The sequence below is a fragment of the Chaetura pelagica genome, unplaced genomic scaffold (genome assembly GCF_000747805.2).
Source record: "Chaetura pelagica isolate M959 unplaced genomic scaffold, ChaPel_1.0 scaffold418, whole genome shotgun sequence".
NCBI lineage: Eukaryota > Metazoa > Chordata > Aves > Apodiformes > Apodidae > Chaetura > Chaetura pelagica.
The window spans coordinates 279435-307364 of NW_009954232.1; the positions used below are offsets into that span (position 1 = coordinate 279435).

The 27930-nt window shown below is 38.4% G+C and overlaps 1 protein-coding gene across 1 annotated transcript in view; it reads left to right on the top strand.

Annotated features, from left to right (window-relative positions):
• Nucleotides 1–27930, top strand: part of RSU1 (Ras suppressor protein 1) — a 100724-nt gene that overhangs the window by 28519 nt on the left and 44275 nt on the right. Inside the window, exon 8 of the mRNA XM_010003616.1 lies at nt 11080–11212. Coding sequence (XP_010001918.1) covers nt 11080–11212 — 133 coding nt within the window. The remainder of the gene's footprint in view (nt 1–11079; nt 11213–27930) is intronic.

The following is a 27930-nucleotide window of genomic DNA, read 5'->3' on the forward strand; positions in this document are numbered from 1 at the left end:
TTTTCCAGACAGTGGAAGTTAAATGCTGCAGTGAGTCTGTCGCCTTCTGTGGCTAATTAAATGTTTTAAACATGCTGCTGCCTTACAATCATAACATCAAATTCACTTGTAGAGATTTTATCCAAATCAAATGGAAATATTTGAAACAAAATTATTGATGTTTGTTTTTCACCAACCTGCAAATTCAGGATGGCTGAGATAAGCATTTGTCCTTTCAGTTAACATTTGTTTGCATTATAGAAAAACAGCATAATCTGGTAGAAAAAGGACATGATGATTTTGCCCACCTGATCAGGATGAGGTGCATTGACACAGCTTAAATCCTTGTCACCTCCAATTATTTATTACTCAAATATTGTTCTATAATGTATACTTTTCTCTCTGTGTATTAATTTGCCAATGTTTCATTTTATGGTCTTACCCAACATCCTCATTTGTCATCAGTTGACGTAATTTCTACTGCAGTCTGTACCATGTGTGGCACTAGAATTATGTCAAATAATTAAAATAGCCCAGCTAGATTTTGGGGTATATCTCCAGAGAACATTACACTGAAGTCTGGATTTGTGACTTGTGCAACATACAAGCATATTTACTGTGTGAAGCAATGTTCTTGCTTATTTGTTAAACATCAAGGCAAACTTGTAATGAATGGATTTTAGTAACTGGAGCACTAGGCTGGGCTTTGGTGAGCCTGTTTCAGATGAGGTGGGAGCAGGCCACAGGCAAACATGAATCTGCTGAATGATTAGAAAAGTCACTTCATCACTGCAGCTCTGTTGTCCCTTCTGCAAACCAGGGCAGAGCTTTTGCAGACAGTTAAAGTCTGCCAATGAAAGGTGATGATGCGAGTTGTACACGCCAGTGGATGGACTGCTAATTCCATAGTCGCCATCTGAGGGAAAACTAATTTTATCTGCTTTTTGAGTTCTCCCTCGTAAATTTTTAAAATTGAATTATAATGTAAGGAGAACTATCCAAATAGTTTGTGCTGTGCATGTTGGATTAATAGCCTTTCAATGAGCAAGTCCTATTTGCGTTAATTGCAGGTACTGCTGTTCCATTCAAAATAAACAGTCTTTCCTCTTTCATTATCACTTTCATAATTAAAGGTGCTGAAGGCTTTTGCCTGGCTTAGTTTGGCAATGGTGAGCCATTGGACAGCAGTGAGCCATTAGATGTTCATTTACCGACGAGATGGGCACAAAATAAACACCAGAATAAAACAGTGTAGTAGAATGAGAAGGAGAGGAGTACATTAAACTGGTATTTAAAGGTAAAGGAAATAAGTGCAGAAAACGTTATGGAGAGCAGGGTATGAGAAAAGGCCACAGACAGCCATTGGGATCACAGTTTTGCAATGGAGAGAGATACCAGTAAATAAAACCCTGAAGTCTGCTTTTAATTTCACCTGACATGCTTGAGCATAGTACGCATCAATAAAAGGGCTGGGGACATCAGTATTATCCTCCTTTGTGTTTAGCATAGAATACTCATCACAAATTTAAGAAAAATATTCTTGCTTAGGAGGAAAAGAGGGGTCTAGAAGAGTGCACAGGCGCTCTGGGTGTGAGTGCTTGTCTGTAAATACAGTACATGTGAGTGATGAATGCAGGAAATGGCCGGGAGTAGGTGGGTGGAATTTGCAGCTTGTTTTTATCATTTGTCTCTCAAAAACCCTTTCATGAGGAATGGTGGTGGGCAGTCATATATAAACTTTAAAGAAGCACTGGCATTTTTTTCCCTAGCATTTAAAAGGTTATGTGCTGCATTGCGAGACAAATAAATCATGATTCATTGCAACAACAGAGTTGCAGTCAGTTACATAAATTGCCAAGGCAGCACTAAATCTGTCACTTTGTGTGTTCTGAACATTTAACAATTGGAACAGTGTTTGGAAAGAAAGCTGAGTAAAAACAAGAATCACATAAAGTGGCAGATGCAATTAATAAGATCAATTATGGTGTTTTAAGTTATTGTATGGTCACCTGGGTGGACCCATGTGTGCCACATAAAAGATTTTCTTAACAGAGTCAGGAGTGTAAGAGCAGTATGTGGTGCAGAATATTCACAAAGTTGTAGCTAAATGTGAACAGCCACCCAGAGAATGTAACTAGCTTATCTATAGGTTTGCATTTTTTATGTGGAAACAAATGGCTTGATTTTTAAAACCTAGATTCTAATGTTAACTGTCTTCATTACCCTGCTGTCAGCACACGTGTGCGCACATGTACATGGAGTTCTCTCTTGTTTATGCATATAGGAAGAACAGGGATTTCTAGGAATACATTTTTAATTACCAGCCTCGTTTTCCAAAACTGAGTGTCGGCATCAATGGTTTTTAAAGTATATTATTCAATACTGTTTTAGTTTATGAAATCATTTCCTTATGTAAAGGGAGACTATCAAAACTGAAGTTAGGTATATACTTTAAGTGGAAAATTCAAGCTCTTTAAAAAGAAAACTTGATGGGGTAAGTAGCCATGTTTCTTTTTTAGGAGAGTGTAACATTTTGTAAATTAAATCTGTCAGAATGGTTAAGTATTTCTTTCATAATTTTCTGTTTTTAAACAGCTAAATTATTGTCTCTGGAAAAAAGATTGGCTTTAAATAGAAAGTTCAAGGAAGGTGTCAGAAAGTTTCAATATTGCCATCACAGAAAGACATTTAAAAATTCAGGCTTTTGAAATTATTCTAGAATTTATGAATTAATATTATATTATGCAAAGTAGTTGCTGCAGTTGTTTGTTCAAGTTAATATTAATCGAAATAGCAGTTTGCACATGCCTATTATAATTACCTATGTAAACATAGGAATCACTTACTTCACAAAAGATATTTCTTTCCTAAGTATACTTGACATGAACACCAACCTTTTCTTATTTCAGTGTAAACTGTCACTGCACTCCACTTGTGCCACAACACAATGCTGCGCACACCTACAAATGGAGGTCTGGTGCTTGTTGAAAGACAAGCAACCTTGTCTATCCTTGGGCTCTTTGGACACCAGCTCTGAACGCTGGAGCAACTAATTGACAAAGTATAATTTTTTTTAAAAGTACCCATTTCTACTTTTGGAACTAAGGCAAAGGTGGTACAAGAAAACAAGGAGCTTTACTTAACTTCCTAGTGGATAAACAAAATAACTTGTTTTCTGTGACTACTGATTTAGCAGTTATTAATTAAGGAATAGTAGAAAAATGTACTTAATGAGGTAGGACATGGATTATTTCAGTAAGAAAAGCATCTCTGAAGATTTGTGAATATTCTAATTGTGTTTAATATTCTACACTTATTTGAAGTTAAAAAACAAACAAAAAGACACGACCAAAACCCACCACTTTATGTGCAGTGAGAAACTGGACTGATTCTGCAGAGTACTTGATAGAAGTTGAGGTGGATGGGAAGAGATAACTGTGCAGCTTCATTGTGTGCAGAAAGATGTTTTCTATAGCCCATCACTTAGATTTACGCCATAGGCATTCATTTCCTTACACTACTGTAATTCTTGCCAAACTTCCAAAGATTCAGATGTGGTCTTACATTAGTTTTTAAAATATGCAAGTCCTACTGTCATTTCTCAAATGACTACAGTCTGTGAATTGGCTTTCGTGATATTGACTGTACTCTGACTATAAGTACCATGAGGGTAATAATGATGTTTCTGTCAGCAAATATTTCATCTGTTCTCTCAGAGCTGTGGTAGGTAAGAGTACTGTAATTAGAGCCAATCTGAGCAAATGTTATCTTTTGTTGTTAAATTTGATTCATTTTACGTGTTTCGTGGCACTGAAAAGTGGTTTCGCACTTCTGAGTACTTGGCAACCTGTGTTTGAATGGAAGTTTCAGAGGTGCGGGGCAGTGAATCCTTTTTGAACTCATATTTTTAAATTAACTAGATTTTTATGTGATAGGGCCCTTCAAAGAGAGAACGCTCGGTTGAATTCCCATGTAATTGAGAATCCCTGGGGAGTTTCTGAGGTTGGAAAAAATGTGCAATATATTTCAAAATAAATTGGGATGTTGATCCTCTAAGCCTGTAATACTTCCTGTGCCATTAAAATATCTTTGATGTTAAACTACTTTACATTGCGTTAATTCCCTTTGTACCAAAAACCCTCTGCTGCATAGTGTGTTCCTTAGGTTTCCTCACTGGGAATACTTAGCGGTGACTGTTGGTTTGACCCTTGAGATCCCAATTGGTGCTGGACATTTGTTACACAGAGCAGTGAAGGACATGGTATTTCCAGCACAACCTGTCACCTTTCAAAGAAAGAAATCAGTGAAATTTAGTAATACTTACAGGTCTTCTAGTAAATTATCTCTTGCATTAGGCATGCGGGAGAAATTAATTTAATGCAGTAGTCAGTAATTTGAAATAATTCTAGAATATAGAAAATATTTTCAAGTAATTTCTTGGATTTTTGTCAAAATGCTGTTTCTTCTGCTGTTCCCCTTAGCTACCCACATGACAGCATCAGCCGGGCTGGTTGCCTTGGTACCTGAAGTCTGTGTGTGGTGGAGTTTGGCTGTTGAAACAGCACCATTTGTCATGTGGAAGTACAAACCACTAGCCATGTGGAGTTTGGCTGGGAGTACCTTGTGTGCTGCCTTCAATAAGTTTCTGTGTTGTGGCTTTCATCTGTCAATGTTGATATTATTTACTCTTTCTAATAGTTATCCTGCTAAGGTCAGGTTTGTTGTGTGGAGTGATGGTAGAAAATGCCAGGGCTCTCCCCTTGTTCCCAGCAAGTAAAACACTCCTCCTGTCACCTAAATATGGAAATTCAGGTTAGGTCTATATTCTGCTTGTACTTAATATCTGATATGTAGTTTAAGGTAGAATTTCAGCATTTCATCTGTTCTGTCATCTTTTCCAGGCTTCATCTTCAGTTCTGACACATTCTGTAATGGTAGTCTCCTTATGCCAGACTCCCTGTTACACTTCAGTATAATGACTCTGACTGACCTTTGCTACAGTGCTGGGATTTCATATAAATATCTCAGAACTTAATTTAACTTTGTTTTAAACTCTTCTTTGAAAGGCTGAGGTTGGACTGAGCTGGAGAGTAAAATCTTTCTATTGAATTGTAAGTCCTAGCTGAGGCAATACCAGTTTGCCCTGTATCACTTCACCTTTATGTCAAGGGTTAAGAATTCAAGGTTAGTTAGTCTGCTTTTACTTTATTTCAGCTGTGGTCATTTTGCTAAGAGTTGAAGCAAATGGAGTAGCTGATCTGAGATTGCATAGAGTAGTCGGAGTCTTTATTTAACCTATCAAAGGGAAGAGTGAGAGGAGTCTTAGCTGTCAATCCTCACTAACTCCATGAGGAACAAGCATCTTTCTCCCTTGTAGATGGGCAGAAGAAGCAGCAGTGTTTGAGAACCAAGGCATCTGAGTTCAGCACTGAAGTAAAGATGGCCTTTTAACAGTGATGAACCATTTGAACAAGACACCACTGGCAGAGTCTCCATCTCCTGATGTTTTTCAGACCAGATGATTTTCTGTTTGAAAAATCTTTGTTAAATTCTTCAGTTACTGAACTGGCACTCATTCTTGGAAATTCTCATTTACATCTCAGAAGATGTTAGAATAGTGTGTGATGTTACAATATCTGCACTTGTGTTTTCTGTCTCTGAAAACAGTTGTAAAACTGAGGGTGGGCTTCAGCTTCAGATTGCTCATTCAGCCTTCTTTTACCCTGGGGCTTGTGTTCCATTGCTCACAGGTGAGGCTGCAGATGTTCCCATCTGTGTGGTCAGGAAAGCAGTTGGAGGAAGACTTCCAGCCTGCTTCTGTCTGACAGGTGCTCTGGAGTATCTGTTTGGTGTATTTGTATGTACTGAATCTGACTTCTTGTTATTTGAGACTTGAACCTTTGCTTCTGTTATGTAAAAAGGCCACAAAATGCCATTCTGGAGTGCTCTGGAGTGATGGTGACTCCAAGTGATACTGGTAGACCTTCTCCAGTACAATAATGTCGGAAAGAGAGGGCAAAACTGTTGCTGGGATCGATCTTTTGAAGGCACTTCTGTCTAGATTTAGATTTACTAATTGTTTTCTTTTAGTGCATAAAAACTCATCAATAAGCAAATGTATATTTTTGACATATGCTATGGAGCTGTAGATTCATTTATCATACTGAACATTTCTGTGAATATTTTTGCAAGTTCCAAAAAGACTTGAGTCACGCATCACTTTATGTACAGGAAGTCTTTGCTTTCTGTTGTCTTACTGTTCCTTTCTAACTGCTGTTTAATCTACTGTCTTCTGTTGCTAAACCTTCAAAAGTGATAGAGGTCTTCAAACAGGTGATATTACTTGTTGATAGGAATTATATGAGTTATCGATACACAGCTTACATGTGCTTAAGACTGGTATAAAATTTATTTGCTTTTCATATCACTGTGGCATAGAACTCAGTATATCTTTTTAAATTTTTTTACATAGATTTTAAGACATCATTCACAATTGATTTGGTATCACTTTCATGATATAATAGTCATGATATTTCTTCAACCCTCAGGCTTAAACCAATCTGTCTGTCTGTGGAGACAAAGCACATGTCACAAAAGTAATAAAAATTCTAAGCCCTATAGTGTGAAGCAAATCTGAAACAAGCCTGGACAGACATATTTTTACATATAACCTAAGTTTAAATTTAGTGTAGTGGATTGATCCCTTACTTAGCATTTAATAAAATAGGATTCAAGAGTATTTATATCTAAATAAAGAAATAAAACTAATTTTATTCTTCCTGTCCTCATGTATGACTGTGGGAGAGTAAGATCTTTTGTGTTGTAAAGGGAAAGAACATGTAAACTGCCTTAAGAGGAATCCCTAAAAGGGGTGTGTTACAGAGGGCTCTCCTTGAGGTCAGTGCAGTAGAGTATAGGATGCCACCTGAGTCAGAATATCAATGGGACAGATGTGAAATGCAGCAGTATAGAGGCTAAAAGTAGTTTCTGTTGATTTTAATGAGGTTCAACTGGAGATGAATTTAAGCTATTACAAAGAAGTGTTGATCTGGCATTTTACAGCTAGGATCATGTTTCTTATGCTGAATGCCAACATTCGCTTCTCAAATGTCAGAGTTGTTTAATTACTTTATTTCACCTTTTAATTTTTGAAAGTATTTAAAGTGTTGCCAAGGGGCATTTGAGTGGAAAGGGCAAGTCAGGTTTGTGTTCATTCTGTTTTCTAGTGTTTGTATTGAAGTGATGTCTACATACGCTAGCCATACCTTACTATACCTTAAGTATGCACTTTGGGTAAATATTATACACTGTATATCATACGTCACAAGAGGTTGAGGGTCTTGTGGTTGTATATAGGAGGTGCTTGCGGACTAGATCTAATAAACATGAGGAACCTGGAAACTCTGGAGACACCCTTGATCAAAATAATAGTTGGCATTATCGCTGGCTCTGACACTTAGTTTCTGGAAGAACTACTGCAGGAGGCAACATTTTTTTTTACTTTTATGAGCTCTTTTCTGACCTTTTCAGGCAGTTGAGCAAAATATGAATGTTCGCACAAACGATTTCTTATTTCAACAGCACTGAAGGAAAATAACAAGAAACAGTAACTATCCTGTTTTAGATCAAATGCAGGATAAATTTATTGAAGGAATTGCAGGGAAACTGTAGCTGCCTTTTTCCTTTTAGCATCACTCGTGCCCTCTGTCATATGACGTCCCTTTTCTCTGCCCATGACTATGGGAGCTCAGAATTTCAGCAGTGATAAATGTTATTTTAGTCAATGGATAGCATAAGTTGGAAGATGTAAAAATTATGCATACTTTGATTTTTGTCCTTGAATTTCAAGGTGTTTTTTTTTGTCTAGATCTGCTTAGTGTAGCTTCCAGCTGGCATCTAGAAAGAAATTTGGACAGCAGACATTTTTAAAGTCTTCACAGAATATTAGTTGGGCATAGGAACAATTTGGTTTTAAGGTGGGTTAAATACAGTCACACTGAACATAATAGTTCAGGATAATTTTTAGATACAATGAGTGCTGAAACAGAAAAAAAAAAAAAAAAAAAAAAAAAAAAAAAAAGCTGAGATCAGGTATTTCTAAGACCACACAGCTGGCTCCTTTTAGAAGTCTTTAGGTCATCCTGTGCATGTCCTCCACAGCAGTCAGCTGTTAGACCTTTATCCCTGCTCTTGTCCAGTTTCTGTTGTCTTTGGTGTCTGCTCACTGGTAGCAGCAATATGTCCCCTTCACATTCTTCCTACTGGGCGGTATAGGTCTGTTCGAGATAGAAAGCTTAAAAAAAGTATCCTTCAGGCTTAGAGATCAGAAGGTTCTTTAAGCATGTTAGACCTGGGCTCTGTGGTATATAGTTTTGGTTATTTATTTATACAAGTAATTTTAGAAGCACTCAAAAATAATTTGAACGACGTTTCTGTGATCTAGGAAAGGGCGTGTGCTGACTAGTCTTAAAAGATAGCCTTCTCCTCCTCTCTCACCAGAGGTATGTGACTCTGATGTATTTCAGTGCAGTTGACCTCTTTCATTATGGCTGTATAGCAAGAACCTTAAGTCAGTTATGAAGAAATATAATTTTAGTCTACTTGTTATGCCAAATTTTAGAGATTATAAACATTTTTAATAGGCTGACATACATAGAAAGAGTAGACCAGCAATCATCAATGTAATCTCTGATCCAAAAATTCTTTTGGATCAGAATCTTCTGTACTGGGTTTTTACTAGAAGCAATTTTGTGTTTTGCTTACTTAAAGTATCCAAGAAATTTTATATGGCCTGGGGATAGTGTTCTGCTGATGCTTCTGTCAGACAGTATGCAAGGTTCATCTGCCATGGCTCTTTCTTTTCCTGGCCCATGCATGGCTCTAGTGCTGCAGGGATGGAATAAAAACATTTCTTAGCACAGCACTTCAATTAAAGAAAAGTCTTGGCAAGGAGACTGCTGAGACTGGGTGGGGACAGGGCCACATCATTAAGGTGTCCAGTTGCATAGCACTCCTGTGGTGAGCCTGGTATCAGAGCCATTGCTTCAGGCAGATCTGATAATCTCTTCCACACTGCTGGGTTCATCTTGTTGCACCGGGGCAGAAGTGCTCATGCAGGGCTCTGGTGTGTTTGGTTACCCCAGCATGTACTGTTCCTGAGATTATACTGGGACACTGGTCTCATGCTTGGGACCACCTGGACATCCTGCAGCTGGAGCAGTATTAGGTATGCCCTTTTATTATTAAATTCTGCAGTTAAAACCCTGGGCTGTGAGTGGGCAGCTGACCTCTTGCTCCAGCTGTAGGTGGCTGGCGGGACAGGCTGCCAGGCTAGCTGTGTCAGCTGGCTGTTGAGATTTTGGGAATGCCTGACTTATTCCTGTAAACAACACTGAAATTGACCGGTGTTGAGGTTAAGCTTGCCTCCATAAATGTACCTATTGTATTAGTTGCACACAGATTGATCATTTTAGTTCGATGCAGTACTTGCAGAGATGTAATTACAAGTGAGTGCTTACAGCTTTGGTTGTTTTGGAGAGCCATGTGTGGGCTTTTTTGCAGGCAATAAAATGGAAAATCCAATTTGCGATTTATAAAGCAAAGAAAGATTTTCATAGCAGCACCGTTCAGCGGCTTGTGGCTCATCACAGTGCTGGCTGGCTTCCCCTGTGGCCTGCAGCTAGAGAATGAGCAGCCAGCAGCCTGAGCCTGAGCCTTGCGCCAGCGCAGATTTAGAAACACCACTTTCTAGCTTATTAGGTCCTCTTTGTCACAGTACTTAATCCTGCTTCCTGATCCTTGTTAGAACAGGGCTGCTGAGCCTCTTAATAAAGGAGGTGGGTGTGAGGCTCCTAATGAGATGTGCTGAAGCGTAAGGCAGCGAGAGCCATCGCCGCCCGCCTGACGGAGGGGTGAGACTCCCTGCCTCTTGTTACTTCCAAAGAACAGGCCTCAGACAGCTGACAGATGAGCTTGTTATGGTAATGGTAACTTGTTGATAGGCCGATATGAGATGCATGACATCTTTTCACAGGGTGTAATGGTCTGTCTTTAATTGTGTTAACCCTTTTCACGGAGAGAAACACGTCAAGGGTTAGCTGCAAGGTGGAGCATGCAACCAGAGTGGGCAGTAAGCACACGGCTTGCAGCAGCTCCTGAAGCTTACACAAGCCTTTAATTTTGAAAAGCTAGCACATCAGGTTGTTTTTGTATTTCTCAGACAGCTTGGCTCAGTCAGTCTGCAAAACCTTGTAATTTTTTTTATTTCCCGTAGTTAAAGATTATTTTTTTCTTTGTTGCTTTAGGTTTCTAGGGGGAGGGGAGGCCTCTCTTCATCACAAAATTCACAAAAATACATCTTAAATGTAGCATATATTTCTTAATATAAAGAACACAAGAAAATATTAGCAATGGCTATCCATCCTGAAAGTTATCCTGTTGTATCCATAGTCATGAGGAATTTCAATATAGCATGTACTGTTTTAATTTTGGGTGGTAAACACAAAACAAACCAACCCCCAGGCAAGCCCCTAATAGGTCTCTTAAGTCTTCCTATCAACAGAACAGCTAAAATTGGCATGTTGCAAGTATGATGGTTTTTGTTTGTTTTTCTCAGTACTATAACCACAGATCAGTGATAGGATCTTAGTACAAACAGTACGCTGGGCACTGGGAAGGCAGAAAGCCATTGTTGACATTATGTGTGGACCATTGATCAAGAAATTCTTTATAATGCTAAGCTTGAGTTCTGCGAGCTCCTACCACAGCATCGTTCTCCTTTTATTCCTGCAAGCCATGGTGGAGAGGGCCCAACACCTATGCACTGTGAAGCCCTTCTTAAAACTACTTGGATGAATAAATATTATATCCAGTGGGTTGAGTTCAGTCCTGCTGTGCAAATGTAGTAGTACTGAAATTAACAGGGTGAAACTGCATCGTCATGTTGGGAACTACTGTGTCCTCCTATTCCTCTCTACTAAGACAGAAATATTTGCTCTTCTGGTTGTACTCTCTGAAATGAATGAAAAGGTTTATATTCACAGCAAGGTGTTTCTTTCAAATTTTTAATGTTTCAGGTTTTTTTTGTTTAATCTCTTTCAGGTAATTTGGATTTGACTGGTCAAAAGCAAGTCTTCAAAGCAGAGAACAATCCTTGGGTTACCCCTATTGCTGACCAGTTCCAGCTGGGAGTGTCTCATGTTTTTGAATACATTCGTTCAGAAACATATAAATAGTAAGTCACTTACATACTGTAGCTGTGTTGTTTTGCTTTTTTTCCTATAGTGTGTTTGGCAAAGTGTTATTTGCTACACTCTTCTTTTATAACCAGTGCCGTAGCTTGGTATTCAGTCTGTACATTTATATAAAGGAATTTTGCTGACAAGAAGTAAAGGTGATGCAGACATTTTAGGAAAGCACAAAACCTGTTTGATATTGTCCTGCATTTGTTGTGCATTTCTAAGAGCTATTAAGTAACATTAGCAATGTAAAAGAGCAAGCATTACAAGCCTTTTAGAAGTTCTAATTTTATGTGCAGTAAGGTTTTATACATTTAAATAGATATTTGTTAATGATTTTTGGATGCAAGTTGGCACATTTTTAAATATATGTCCAGAATTCAAACCTGTTTCGATCTAGATGGGTTTACAGAAGCCTACAACCCTGAAAATTTAAATGCAGGTACTAGTGATTTCTTCAGTGATATAACTGGAAAAAAATAAATCTCATGCTGGGACTTCCCCATTTTAATTCAAAATTCTGTGTAAAATGCTAAGCACGTGTTCAGGAAAAATGTCTTTAATCATTCACAGAATTAAGATATTTCTTCTCAGTAAAAATTTCTGTGTTCCATACAGTCCACGGTAAAACTTTAGATGGAAGGTTATTTTTATTTAAAACCATATTGTAATAATTTAGAAGCACTTCTGACAAATTTTTTTGCATGGTACTCGTCTGAACTTAATTGCCACAGGAGGGTGTTCATGAGTGAAGGTTTTGGGACTCCAGTTAAGTAACTGAGATGTAAATTTCTGTATGAAGCTAAACGATTCAGCAATAGCTTTTGTAGGCTGTTCTTAATTTACTGAGTTTTGAGTGAAAAGGATCACAGATGGGAGAGTGGTTACAAAAATTGTGTGTCTCAGAAGTATCCTGATATTTATGCTGTAATATGTGTTCTCAAGATCTATTCACAGATTTAAGTAGGCTGCAACACCCTTCTCACAGTAGTACTCTGTACTACAGACATGGTGTAGAAGAACAGCTGTCTATGTACTTAGACCATCCCTTCCCCACAGTCCATTGTGTAGCTGCACCTAGGTTTCTGGATAATGTTTTGTAATTTTTTTATTGTCAATTTTCTTTTGTTGTTTGTTGAGCAATATAGATTAGGGACCCTCATGCACTTCTCATAGGGTTGGCTCTGAACATCTTCATAAGAACAGCAAAGTTTCAAGGCCTGAAGTGCAGTTTGAGGTGGGAGGCTGTTGTTATGTATCTATAATATTTTTTAAAAATAAAATTTATACCTGTGGATATATTAAACTGCTCTGGCAACTATCCACATGCAATCAAAAATGGCATAAAAGGTCCTGTACTTCGTCATTTGCCTCAGCTATTACTCTTTGTTTTGACACTAGCCATATTATGTCTGTTCTCTTGTTCTTTGCTGAGATGTAACAGTGTCTTGTTGGCTAACGGGCTGATTTTTATTTTGTCCACAGTAAATATTTGAAGCCACTACAGTCAACAGTGTAAGCAAAATCAGACTCTAGGGAAAAAAACAAAACCAAGAAATCTTTTCATGTCTCATTCCTGGCCTCTAATAGTAGAAGATTATTCAGCTAAAACGTCATTATTTTCAAAGCTTAGTGATGAATACCAAATGCATGGAGATGTTAATATTTACACATCTTTTTCTTATTTTCAGCATATAACCATTTTATAGTTAAACCATGGATTAAAAATATCTGTATAGTTTTGTTAGAACCCTATTAGTAACTCCTGCTGATTCCTGATTGCATTTGTTTCACATGCTATAAAGAGATTTTGTGGGTTTTACTGCTGGAAAATACTGGTTTTTTTATTTCCAGTTTCCTTTAAATATGTGATCTGAGAATTACATGGATGCCACCTGCTGCAGACATTTTTCTGTTTACATTTGATCTAAGGTGTTAAAACTCATAAGCAATGGTCTACTAACATTATTTTGCACAAAAACAAATAAGCTGTGAACACAGAATAAAGGAAAATTCTGTTTTGTGATGCAGTTTTTATCTTCTTCTGCTAACAACTGTACTCCAACTTCCTTTTTCTTTCAGAGCCTGTGTCCAGTTAGTATGTCCTCTTTTCTCATTAAGTGAATCACAAGGATGAGATATGAATGTAATAATTTTCTCTGTAGATATCTAACTAAGCAAAATCGAGCTTGGGGGGATTTTTTTGACCATTCAACCAAAAGAAAAAAATTAAAAATTACAACATTTGATAGACCCAGACAGTTTAACTTTTACTCTGCAACAAAGCAGTACAGTTAAATGAATGATTGGACAGAAGCTGCTTAGGTAACCTCACTTGCAACACTGAGATGAGAGGGCAGTTAATGTGTTAAGCAGATGACAGTAAGATCAGTGAGTTTACTTTCAAGTAGTGGAAGATGTGTGCTTTCATAAACCAGGAGCTATGCATCTATGTGGTAGATGGATTTTGAGTTCCAATGGTAATTGTCTGCCCATTGCTTTTGCTGACTGATCGGAATTATTGATTTTACTTTGTTTACAAGTCTGACATTGTCTATACTAGCTAAAACAGAGAGGGAATGCTCATGCAATCACAAGTGCCAGGTTTCTGGGGCTTAGCAAGTTATGCTTCAATAAGTGGTTTATGCTAATACATTTTACTTGTGTTTGCAGTGACTAGAAAGAACATCGTATTTACTCAGTTGCTGTTATCTTAGCCAGAAAGTGGTAACTGGCTAAGTCTTGTCAGTGCACTCACTTCAAGTCATGTTACTAAACCTTGAGGTCTGTGCTGATGGCTGCTATGATTGGAGATTTCCAGCCAGATTCGGTGAGGTTGCTCTTGTGACGCAACCACCAAATAGATCACAAACTTCTTTCTTTTATGAAATGTACTGTCCATTTCAAGCATACTTAGTGAAAAATTACACCCCATTTTTAGCCTTGTCTTAGGATATTTGTACTAGTGATTAATAGGAAAGTAGGGATGACACCCATGAGGGATGATTATGACTAAGATAAAATGTCATTTGTCTTGCATACTTTACATTTTCGTGCTCCTATTTTACATGGTACTTAAGCACTAAATATGAAACTGGAATTACACTTCATTCCAGAAGCATATTAGCCAGTAGAACCCTCAGATCATCTCTTCTTACTTTGTAGCTTTTTTCATTTCCTTTAATTTCCTTACCTTTCGTGAGAAATTATGCCAGGTGATTTTTTCAACTCTCATTTTTCAAGGAATACTCGTGCTGACAAAAAGATGGGCCGTGTGTTGTGGCAGAAAATGTGTAAGTAGGGATACACCCATGAGGGATGATTATGACTAAAGATAAAATGTCATTTGTCTTGCATACTTTACATTTTCGTGCTCCTATTTTACATGGTACTTAAGCACTAAATATGAAACTGGAATTACACTTCATTCCAGAAGCATATTAGCCAGTAGAACCCTCAGATCATCTCTTCTTACTTTGTAGCTTTTTTCATTTCCTTTAATTTCCTTACCTTTCGTGAGAAATTATGCCAGGTGATTTTTTCAACTCTCATTTTTCAAGGAATACTCGTGCTGACAAAAAGATGGGCCGTGTGTTGTGGCAGAAAATGTGTGTGGAGGGGCTTTAATTCTTAACAGGAAATTTAGCAGCTCTTGGCACTTTGCTGGCTTTTGTTGGCTAAAATACACCCACTGTACATATCATCCTGAGACAGCATCCTGTGAAAATAGGTCAGTTTGCCAAGTATATAGTCATTCTTAGTCTGACTTCTGAAAGTTAAGGTAGTAAGCTGAGTTTTGGCTTTGATTCTAGATGTACATAGGTGCCATTAAATTCCCCATGTAGTGTCATGATAGTGCTGAAAAGCAGTTGAAGAGCTTGCTCAAGCAGTAAAGGGTAATGGCAACCTCATCTCTTCAAAGGGTTTAGCAAAATGTTTTATATTTTATTCATGCCTTTAGTCAACTACAAGAGTGACCTTTATGTTGTAAGCATATTCTCAGAGGTTCTTCTTTGTATAGGGTACTGACAAAGAGATGATGGATTGTGTGATTTGGTGGTTACAGTGCACTTAGACAAATGCAGACAGACATGAATATTTGAAAAAAAAACAGTCATTTAAGGTCCGATGCAGAATGGAAATCCTGTGATGCTCATCAAAATCAGTGTAAGATATTAGTGATTTGATGAAGGTGAGGTAAGTCTGAGATGTGCAATTAGAACAAGTGGGTGGATTTGGCTGCTGGCATTTAGAGCAAAGTTAATCCAGAAAGCTGCTCTTTGGGTACATTTCTGGAATTAATCATGTGCTCTTGATCAATCTTCATGTCCAGCTAGGCAAAGTCTGTTTATCATCACCTGATAGTGTCATTAGATAAAACAAAATAATTAGCAGCGTTCTGAGCACTTCAAATAGCATTCAGACTTGTAGCATTTTAAGATGCTGTTGACCCCAACAATCCCCTTTTAACACTTTAATGATTGTGGTCTCACTGCGTGACCTTATTCCAGTAAGGCAGAATTAGGGTAAAATGGTTGAGTTTCTAGAAATCAGGTTTCTCCCACGAAGCAGTCAGTTTGGAGTCAAGAGTCTCTATGTGGTGTTTTGCAAAAGGAAGTAAGTTGTACTTTTCACACTTCCACCAGGAAAGGTGGTAGAAGAGGAAGCCGTTTTATAGGCTGACACATGAACCCTTAGCAGAGGAAACAGTTTGATCAATGCTATGCTGAGCGTGTATCACTTGGCAGCATTGGAACACAGGTTTCCTTGGGCAGGCTGCTCTGTGCTAAGCTTTGTAATTGAAAACTTCGTTTTATTGGCAGTGACAGTCTGGAAAAAAACACTTTCGATTCAGTTTGCTATTTAGAGACAATCTCCCCAGCTTTCTTCTTGAGAATCATTTGTTGTACTGGACCCCCCAATATTATGTAGCCGCTGCTTTCAGAGTAGCAGACACAGCTCGTGAAGTAAAATATTATTTTCCTGGGTTATACTAATGAAGAGTATTTCAGCATTTATTTTTAACAAGTAGAGGAGACTGGCAAGATACTCAAAGTAATGCAAAAGAATACCAATAGTATCCTGAAATAACTTCTGTACTTTGTCCACAGTTGTTAAGCTTATTTAATTTCAGCTGTGTGATTGTTGCTGTCCAAGATGTAAAGATGATCAGTAAAACTGTGAACCTGCAATCATTTATTTTTTTTATGTTTGCACAAAAAGCAGGATTATTTAAGTGTTGTTTGCTGATGACACAAAGGTAGCAGCACAGAAGAAAATCAGCACACCACAGAGGAAGAATTAGCAAACGTAGAGAAAGGCTTGGGTGTGTTAAGCTCCAGGTTTTCTGTGAGCTACCAGTGTGATACACTGGAGTGAGGGGAAGAGAAAGAGAAGCACCATCTCCAGAGCTGGGTTGGAAGTGGAAGTTTTCCAGTATAGAAAGGAAATGTTATGTGGTTCTGTTTGTCATGTTCATGAAAGATGAATTCAGACAGGAACAGGCAAAGCGTGGAAGGATAATAGGATTCTAAAAGCAATGAACAACCAAGAGGAGATTTAAAAGGTATTTGGTTTATTTAGCAAAGAGATCATTGGTGTCATTGGGAGGGAGAGGGTGAGGAAGAGACTTTATTTAAGGTATTAAAAAAAAAAAAAAGTGCACGTAAGAACAAATATAAATAAGCTGGTTGGGTGTATCTTTGAAGGGAGGTCTCCAATTAAGGGAGCAAGGTAATCACCTTCTGATGGAAATAGCCTTCTGACAGAAGAAATGAAGGCCAAAACTTGTTTATTTCAAAGTGAGCACTGATCAGTTTGAGCAGAAGTATATTACATGATTGCTTGTGCCAGAGGACAGCATGTCAGTGATGGAGGCAGAACTTTGTGCTTCTGTATTCATGTCTTCTGATTTTTGAGTGAAAAATTCAGATGGTTCCCCCCATGTTAAGATAACTGTACAGTGCAGTTGACATTAAGCTAAGAGAGACAAAGCTCTGTTGTCTTGTAATATAAATAAAGCAAAAGATTATTTTTGTATTCCTGCATTTAATAACTTGCTTAAATAAGCATGTGTGGCAGTTTTGTGCAGTAGTTTAAAATCACAAATTTTTTTATTAGCCCAGTAATTACCTGTAATTGTATAAATTATGTAGTCATTAGAAAAGATTCATTCGGGGTTATAACAATCTTAATAATATTACTTTCTCCATTTAGATAGAAGAGATACATAGAGAGATTTCTTCTCTTTGGCAGTCACTAAGTATTATTAAATAACTTTTTGTATTATCCAGTCATTATCTGATCTTGCCACAATACCAAAAAACTCTCTTGAGCACAGTATGATGTCAGGAGTAATTTTGAATGGTCAGAGTAGAACACGATTATTTTGTACTCTGGGGAAAATAAAGTTGATAAAGAGGAATGCAGGCCAATTGCTTAAAACATATAATGTAGATTTGATTTCAAAGGAGTACAGATAGATGCCTCAGCTGTTTGTGTGACACACAGAAGTAAATGAAGATTTAAAGAACTTGGGTAGTGTAATTCTACCCTGCCTTGGTAGGCAAAATAGTCCATAATAGTATCTATTTTCCTTCTTTATTTTTATTTTATTTTTTCACTGGTATTCTTTGGTAGCTTGTGGAATGGAAGGCTTCAGGTATTAGTTACCTCTTAGGCTCAGCTCTACAAATACTTCTACTTCTAGAACAGGTATTCTCATAGAGGGATTGTTTTCGGGCATGTGCTTGTAGAATGAACCTTTAGCAAGAATTCTTTTCCTCTCTCATTTGCACAGTGTGGTAGTCTTGTGTCCTGTACAAGAAATAAAATGGTGTTAAGTGTGCAGCAGTCCATTGCTGGAGCTCACTTCTGTATTTCAGTGACCTTTTATCCTGCCACCTTTACCATTTGGCTCATGACATGGATGCACCATCTGTGCTACTGGTAGCTCTGACCTCTTGTATTTTACAGTGGTTTTAAAGACAGATTAGAGATACTAGAAAAGAGATGACCTCAGTGATCTCCCTTGGGTTAGATTCTCTGAGATGCTGCTTCTCCTGTGAAAATGAACTCACAACAAATTAAGCTTCTTTTGAAGGATGGCAAGGAGTGAGACCCATCATAGCTAAGAAATAAGCAAGTGTTAGCAATCCTGGCTCACACATTTCAATCACGTACCAGTAAAAAAAAATGTATTTAACCAATAAAAAATCTTTTTTCAACCTGATGTGGGGAAATATAAAAATGTCATTTATGTTTGGTTCTGCTGTATCAAAGGCATAGTACTGTATATTTTATATGAAAGTACTGATTCATATTCCAACAAAACGTTGTATTTATTGGCTGTATTTTAAAAATTGATAAATATATTAGTACATTATTTCCAACAGAGACAATAGATGACTCAGAGTCCTGACATCTTTAGATGACATTTACATACAAATCTGTAACTCTTCCCCAAAGAAGAGGAAACTGGAACCCATGTTGAAAGATAAACAAGAAAAACAATATCTCTGTATTTTTGTGTTTATATATTGCTAAGATGGATATGTAATAAAAAAAAAGCTATCACTGATGTGTCTGACAGATATAGATACTGCACATATAAATACTGGTCTAACTACTGGTATTACTATTCCCTTTGATGTGAACTTTCATATAAAGTTCAGAATATTATGCAGTAATCAATTTCCAATGTCAAGGACGATAGCCCAGGGCTTAAGTCACTGGGGCAGATGTCTAGGGCTGTGTTAGAAGCAGAATCGAAATGATGAAGTTAGGAAAGTGCAAAAGCTTAGGACTTGGAAAAACTAAAAGCAGGGAAACAGTGACAACTGGGTACAGGATTTGAATAGGGAAACAAGACAAAAGTTGCATCTGACTATAGGGTAAGGCAAGGTCAGTTGTAATTATAGTGATACCCAAAATGAGAAACTGGTAGAGATGTGTCAAAGAAACTGGTAAGAAACAGCATTGAGGACCTGCCCCAGAGGGCAGGTTGGGGTCTAAACAATCAAGCAGTGTGTGAGATGTGCAGCTGCAGGCAAGTGGTACCCAGAGCAGCAAGAAAAAGGTGGAATTGAATATGCAGATGCAGCTGCAAAAACAAGGCCAATCCAGAGTGGGATCTAGTTAGAATCTTAGTCATTGGAGAGACTGGTTATGGCTGATTATGATGAATCCTAGAAATTAAATGGGCCTTTTTCTGATCTATGATAGATTTTTTTTTTTTAAATTATGAAGGAAGGAAAATAATGTTCTCTTTAGTTTCTATTCAATGTGCAGTGCAAGCAAAATGATTGTTTAGAGAAGATGAGTTATTTCTCAGTCTAATAAGTAGAAGTCTGACCAACATTTGTTGATGAGAAATAGTTTTAAACCTTCAGGGCTGTGGGCATGCACTCAAAATGTTTAGGAGACTTGATTGATAGAGTGCTGGGGAGCCCGGAACTGGACACTGTTTCTGTGTGGTGTTGCTAACCAAAGGCAGTGTGTCCAAAATGCATGGAACTAAAAGACTTGACTGAGATTTTCTGAAGGTGCCTCACCTAATTAATTATTTAATTTTTTTGGTGAGAATATTGCAGAGAACAACATTTTTTTAGACTTTCCAGGAGGTAACAAAACAAAACCAAAAACAAACAAAAAAGATTTAAAAGAAAATCCTTGAGACTGCAAGAGAGAGAAAAATAAGTAGGAAATGGCAGACAAAACAATACTAATTGAGAACTCATGTGGGCAACATTGGTAGCAGTAGTGGTTTTCTGGTAAACTTGTGGAGCTAACAGTAAGTAGTGGTAAGCTTGTTAACCAGTTGTAAACTTTGAAAGTCAGTTGATCTGCTTTCTTGTTTTCTTCTTCAGTTAGGTTCTTTGCAACCAAACAAGAAGAGTTACTGCACACATTTGCTTGTTTTATTTGAGAGATAAATTAAAAAGTGGCGCTTTTATAATCAAGCAGAACTGTCTGCAATTTCTGTTCTCTATGCAGTCATATCTTCTTATCTGTTTATTATGTGCTGGGTTTTATTGAACTCCAGTTTCTTATTTCAGTTGCACATAATTTGAGGGTTTTCTGTGATCTTTAACAATCTTTTTTACCCTCCTGGTGAGGGCTATCAGTTAGATAGGGAAGTACTTCTAATTTTATGGTAGACTGTATCAGCTGTTTGCCCAGTGAAAGGCTAAGGTGAGAAAGATTCTGGTGTAATTTGCTGGTGCCACTTGTAGTGCAAGCTCTGATAAACTTTTTAAAAAACATAATTTTATTTCAGCAGATTATACTGCCATTTGGTTTAGATGCACTTTTATAGTCCCTTATGCCTAAGGCACAGTATTGAAAATTGTTCTGATCAGATTTAATTTTAATTTATTGTTATTAAAATTAACTTTTTTCTTGAAAAATGTAAGCTGAAAATCAGGAACTTCTGCTGCATATGATATCAGATTTCTCAGTTGTGAATTTCAAGGCTTTTCTTTGTCCAAACAAGAAATGTCCTACTGTTTAAAATGGGGTTAGTCATATTTGTGTCCTGTTTAGGCAAGTCCTTCTGACTACAGCTTTGCAATGGCTTTTTCTGTTCTATACTCAATGTTATTAATAATTTAACCTTAAAAATCTGGTAACACTGCAAATCAGTTAGTATGAAATATCTTTAAAAAAAAAAAGATCATGCAATTTTTCTTCTTTTATTACACGTTATTAGGAAGTTGGGGAAATAAATTGTGTGGTATGCAGGAGCATAAACATTAAATAGGATTACTTAGGATACTGACCATTTCAATTGCTCCAGCTTCACCAAAGCAATAATAGTAAATGCAAGAATATTAGCTCTCTTCATAGTTCTGCCAGGTGTTTTAAGAAGCTGGCTCCAGTGCTTCCCAGTGATTCCCTGAATCCTTCTTATTCTCTGTATAGCCAACTTATGAATTTTTAATCAGATAGAGTTTCAATCCAACAATCATATATCCCGCAACAAAATGCTGTCATGTGAAGGTAAATAGATGCAGAAGTAAACAGAGCAAATCTTAAACCCAGTGCTGCAAGTATTTTTCCCTTTGATAGGAAAAAGTGAATGTTTGATCCCTATTCACGTGTATACTCAGATCTCTACCTCTTACCTTGCTCCAGTGTCTAATTTTGTGGAACTTTCTGCATGTTAAATGTTTTTCGGAGCTACCCATGGAAAGAGAAACTCCAGAACTCTTCAAAGAAATTAGGTTAGATAACACTGCAACAACCTGCTAGATGCAAAGGCCCCACTAAGGAGAGACCACAGCTCTAGAATAATGGGATTTAGGCACATATATGTGCCAGTTTTGACTCCTAAAATACAAGTGAATTTTTACTTACAAAAGCTGAAACTGAGAAATGGGCTTCAGTCACACTTCAGCTGGACATAATTTCCAAGCTAAATTCTGAATGTTAGTTTTGATTATTACATTTGATATTCTGATTCCCGTTCATTTCTTGGCTGTCCTGAATTTAGATTTACTGTAATGTTGACTTTAAGAAAAGGAAAGGTATGCAAGGATTGACAGTGATGATCCTGAATATAAATTTTATCAGGCAAATTGATGCAAGATAAAATTACCAAATCAACCTTTTTTATTCTATATTTTATGGAATATCTAATGTGTGTTTGGCAGTAATTTACTCCTGTACATGAATTCCTGACAGTTTCAATTCTTTGGGCTTGTTAATCAATGTAGTCAGCACCAGAGCAATTTTTATGAGACTCACTAGTCATCAAAAATTTATTATCAGATAAATCAAAGAAACAACTAGCATCTTAATAGGATGAACAAAGTGGTGCGTAAAAGATCATTCAAGGCTGCATGTTTTTTGACACTCATGTATTGTATTTACTGCTAGACTCAGAGGTTTTGTTTGCACTTCCATTAAAATAGTTATGCCATGACATAATTGCTTCCTTTTGTACTAGACCTTTCTTCCTGTAATTTTATTTATATATACATATATTTCATATTAGTGCCATTCTGGTAAAGCAGGCAACTTCAATGTAAAATGTAATGTCAAACTTTAAAATCTGAAGCTTCTAGAGTTTGTAGCAGCGCACTGTGTGTGCTTCAGGAGTAGAGTGGGATAGAAGTACCTTGTGTGTAGTAGTGGCATGCCCCAAATATGCTTCACTCTCCAGTCCAGTTTCATAAGTAGCTCTGATACGCCTGCCAGTTCAGCCTCTAGTGTCTTATTTGATACAGTAATCTTTCTGCTTTCTGAAGATATTACATGTTTCTTTAGTGTTTTAAGAAGAATTTCCCAGTCATGCTTGTTGTGGCTTTCATTGTAAGTGTACAAGTAAAGCCAGAGCTGAATATGTCTCAAATCCACCTTTATGTTAAAGCTAAATTCTTGTCATACTAACATTTGCATTGATTGAACTTCTTCCCCAGTCTGTCCTTGTTCACAGTGGGATTTCCTGGCCTGGATAGCCTGTTCGGCTGCAAGGGAACATAACCACAGGTGTGTGGTGAGGACATACTGAGGCTGGTGGCCTCATGTCCCCCTGACAACTGCTGTTGGCTCTCTGGCATGAATGTGTTGGCAGGAAAATCCACGTGCAAGCTGGTAGCTCTGTACTCAGGGAGGGCAGGTGTTTGGGGAGCCTTGAAAGTAGAAAATTGCACTGTTGTAAGGAGCCTGGCTTCATCTCAGTACTCAAACATAGGCATGTCAAGCAGTTGCAAGAAGGATGAAAGAGTCATCTTAAGTTGTTCTCTCTAGTCAAGGGGCCACCTCAGGGGCCAAGACAGTTCTCCAAAAGACTGATCCAGGCTCTAGGGGCTTGGAAAGGGAGGCTGGGCCCTTGGCCACCTCTCCAGGGGTGGCACACTCCTGAAGCAGTGGTGTGACACCAGCCCTGTGTCTCCATCCCTGGCTGCTGTTCCCACCCATGTGCCCAGGCCAGCAATGGCTCTTGTGTGAACACGTAATAAGGCTGTTCAGAGAGGAACTAATTCAGCTGGAAATTAATAACTTATTTTGGCTGTTTTAGCCTAAAATTGCCTCCTTGACTTCAGTGCCTGACTCTCAGCACTAGCCAAGAGGGCAGAGGCAGAGCTATGGCAGAGGCAGCCCCGTCTGGGGTAAGATTAAGTTGCATAGGCTAGGTAGCTCATCAGCCCCTTGGCTGTGTGTCTGAAGGCACAAGAAGGAGAACACGAGTCCTTACTTCATTTTTCACTTCATGTGCCAAATAAAGCAAATCTCCTATGAAGAGAACACAAGAGATCTGATAGGTGAAAACTCCCCAGCACTGGTGAACTAATGGAAAGTCTGGATTTGTCTCTGTGCTGAAAATGTGGGGAGGGAAAAGTCCTGAGAGCCAGTGTATTTCACATGGTTCTGGTGATGCTGAAAATACACAAGTCACATTAATGAAGTTCTTGCAGTTAGCCTTCATATGTTTTACCTGATAAAAAATAACTGAAGGGAGATTGAATTTATTCAGTGTTAATAACTAGGAGGTATGTTTCTGGATGGCTACCAAGGGATGCAGAACCGTGAATGACATAAAAAAGAAACTTGAGTATTCCCTCTTCCACCCAATGTGTGCTTTTACAGGAGAGACCTGTTTAACTTCTCTTCCTGTGTTTGTACTCCTAAGAATGACTGAAAATAGGACTGTCTGTGGGGTGAAAGACTTAAAAAAGCACTGCTGTCTTGTCGCTCTTAAAGTTTAGCTCCCTGATCTGATTCCAGTTCAAAGTGAGTTATGGCTAAAATGGTTGCTGTGGGTTGTTCACTCAGTGGTGTATGTTAGGTGCAAGAGAACCTCTTTTTTTATAGTTCTCTTTGTTTATCTTATCGAAATAGCTATAAAGGTGTGGTGTTTTTAAAACTAATTATCGCATTAGTAATCCATGCTAACATCTTACTGCAGCTGCACATTTTCTTTAACTCTCTTTGTAGCCTACCTGTGATTCATCTGTGTGAATCTTACTTCAAAAGTAGATTTTTAAAATTTTATTTTGTTTTTTGAGACAAAAATATAACGACACATGAAATTTCTAAGGTAAAACTGGTACGTTTATCATTAACATGTCAAAATAACTAACAATCTCTCTGTACCTTTTTATGGCTGTTGCTTGCTAGCATTTGCATTCAGGATAGAAAAGGCATCTCTTATTTTTGAGGCAGACTGGAGTTCAGACAGATCCAAGTCTAGGACAACTTTGTGATGGAATATAAAACTACAGTTAGTATAGCTGTTAAATACTGTGGATTAAAGGCTGTGATTTGGACAGTGGCTCAGGAGACTTGCTTGAAATATATATGTATTTCAGAGTACTCCCAGAGTAAGTTTGGAAGCATCCTTAAGATGAATAATGAAGTGAGAGTTTGAGATCTGAGTCTTCCTGTAAGCTGGAGAGGTATCAGGAAGCTGACAGTGTGTAAGTTAGAATCTCAGTCCCGCATCTGTCACAGATTTCATGTGTAGCTTTTGTGACTTCTATACAGTGACTTCTCAAGGATCTCAACAGAAGGTAGCTTCCACTCAGGGGTCATACACTTCTAAAGATCATATCAGATTCATAGAATCATAGAATCCTAGGGGTTGGAAGGGACCTCAAAAGATCATCTAGTCCAACCCCCCTGCCAGAACAGGGTCACCTAGAGCACATCACACAGGAATGCATCCAGGTAGGTTTTGAATGTCTCCAGTGAAGGAGACTCCACAACCTCCCTGGGCAGCCTGTTCCAGTGCTCTGTCACTCTCACAGTAAAAAAATTTTTAGGATATTCACCTTGAACCTCCTATGCTCCAATTTGCACCCATTACCCCTTGTCCTATCACTGGTCATCACTGAGAAAAGCCTAACTCCATCTCCCTGACACTCACCCCTTACATATTTGTAAACATTGATGAGGTCACCCCTCAGTCTCCTTTTCTCCGAGCTAAAGAGACCCAGCTCCCTCAGCCTTTCCTCATAAGGGAGATGTTCCACTCCCTTAATCATCTTTGTGGCTCTGCGCTGGACTCTCTCAAGCAGTTCCCTGTCCTTCTTGAACTGAGAGGCCCAGAACTGGACACAATACTCCAGATGTGGCCTCACCAATGCAGAATAGAGGGGGAGGAGAACCTCTCTTGACCAACTAACCACAGCCTTTCTAATGCACCCCAGGATGTCATTGGCCTTCCTAGTCACAAGGGCACATTGCTGGCTTATGGTCATCCTCCTGTCTACCAGGACCCCCAGGTCTCTTTCACCTACACTACTCTCCAGCAGGTCAGCCCCCGACCTGTACTGGTACATGGTGTTGTTCTCCCCAAATGCAAAACTCTACACTTCCCCTTGTTGAAATTCATCAGGTTTCTCCCCGCCCAACTCTCCAGCCTGTCCAAGTCCCTCTGAATGGCAGCACAGCCTTCTGGTGTGTCAGCCACTCCTCCCAGCTTAGTATCGTCAGCAAACTTGCTGAGGGTACATTCTATAGCCTTATCCAGGTCGTTGATGAAGATGTTGAACAACACCGGTCCCAGTACCGACCCCTGAGGGACTCCACTAGTCACACACCTCCAACTAGATTCTGCCCCATTGACTACAACTCTCTGACTCCTTCCTTTCAACTAGTTCATGATCCACCTCACTACCTGATCATCAAACCCATACTTGATCAACCTATCTACAAGGATGCTGTGGGAGACGGTGTCAAATGCTTTACTGAAATCAAGATAAACCACATCTACCACTCTAGTGGTAGATTACTGAACACCTATTCAGTAAATAAAAGTGTATATCCATTTTACCCTGGAGAATCTGTGGTTCAAATGGCTAGTAAGAAATCCTCCAGTCAGTAGCAAGCCAGTTGTTTGTTCTGTTAATTGGGAACTCCTGTTCACTTCATTACCAGTGTAAAATCTGGCCAGGCCTTCATTTTCCAAAACGTGACTAGAAGTGTCATGAGTGCCATAGAACAAAAGCATAAAGACCTAGCCTTTCTTCAGCACACAGAGTTCAAGTGGAGTGGGATCCTGCTCTTCAGATCTGAGATTCTGTAGCCTTTTCCATAGAATTTACCACTGATGGTAAGAGTCAAGAGCTCCTTTAATCAGCAGCATAGAGAACTTGAGGGACAGATGGTATTTCCTTTTTTATAAGATTGTCTCTTGTCCACTGCATTTTTGTTAGAAGCTAGAGAGGGATGAATTTGGATACTTTCTGTACCTGACCTGATGCATCTGAATTGGTCTCAGATGTGATACTTTGGATATAATCAGGAGAGATGGTTCAGAAACAGTTTTATACATGGGTATGTCAAATCATACTATATTGTCTAAAAGTTTCATTTTGCAATTTTAATCTGAGAATCAAAACAAAATACTTTCTTTCTCAAGCCAGGTGAAATTCTTGGAAATGCAGTCTGGCATTTTTGGCATTTCACAATTTAGGCTTTGTTTACTCTTTGCTTCAGTTATCTGACTATTCTGTAGATAAATGCCAAAACAAGATTTCTGTTGGTTTACCCTACTTTCCTCGAGAGTACAGTCCTGTTCATGTGATGACATACTGCCAATTAGATTTCTCTAGAGAGTGAGCAGTGCCTGTGATTAAAATCTGGCTGATAGTCGTGTATCACTTCCAAGTGATTCACTGCATACATTCATAACGTTGGAGGTGGCAAATACGTGTCTGGGAGTTGCAATAATCTGCACATCCCACTTTTTTATGGAGGAGAGTTTGCAGGTAAAAGTTCTTATGGACCAACATGAAACCCACAGATACATTTTAGGATACTACTGACAATAACTGGAGCACTCAAAAATATTTAATACTTGCAAATATAAACATCTTCCTTTTGCATACTGGTGTTGTGTTTGGATTCTCATTGGATTATGGCAGTACTAATGCTAACTCCTTTTTCTGAAGATTTAATTTTATAAGTAATGCTTTGCTTGATTTCTGTTTTCATGTAATATTTACCTATGGATATATAAATGCCTGGTATTCTGTGGCTTATGGTGTTATGAATGGTAATTAAAACTTCATATTCCCTTTGCTTGGCAACTCATGTATCCACTAATCTAGATTATTATTCATTAATTTAGTTTAATTGCGTCATTATGAGTAATGTTTAGTTTTAATCCTCTGAAATTTTATTTATTAGAGCCAGGCTTACCTATGTTCACAAAGTTGTGTTATTTCTTTCTTTACTTCCTCACTGAGAAAGGTATTAACATTTATATGTAAAAAAATGAGACCCTCACAGAATCACCAAGACTGGAAAAGATCATCAAGTCCAGCCTATGACCAACACCACCATGTCGGCTAGACCATGGCACTGAGTGCCACATCCAGCCTTTCCTTGGACACATCCAGGGATGGTGCCTCCACCACTTCCCTGGGAAGTCCATTCCAAAGTGTAATCACCCTTTCAGTGAGGAAGTACTTCCTAATATCCAACCTAAGCCTCCCCTGGAGCAGCTTCAGGCAGTGCCCCTCTTGTCTTGTTGCTGGTTTTCTAGAAAAAGAGCCCAGCCCCCACCGTACTACAGCCTCCCTTCAGGTAGTTGAAGAGAGTGAAAAGGTCCCCCCTGAGTCTCCTGTTCTCCAGGCTAAACAACCCCAGCTCCTTCAGCCTATCCCTACAAGACTTTCCCTCTAGTCCTTTCACCAGCCTTGTTGCTCTCCTCTGGACCAAGGTCTCCTCATAGCAAGGGTGATGGTTAGTAATTTCTCTTTCC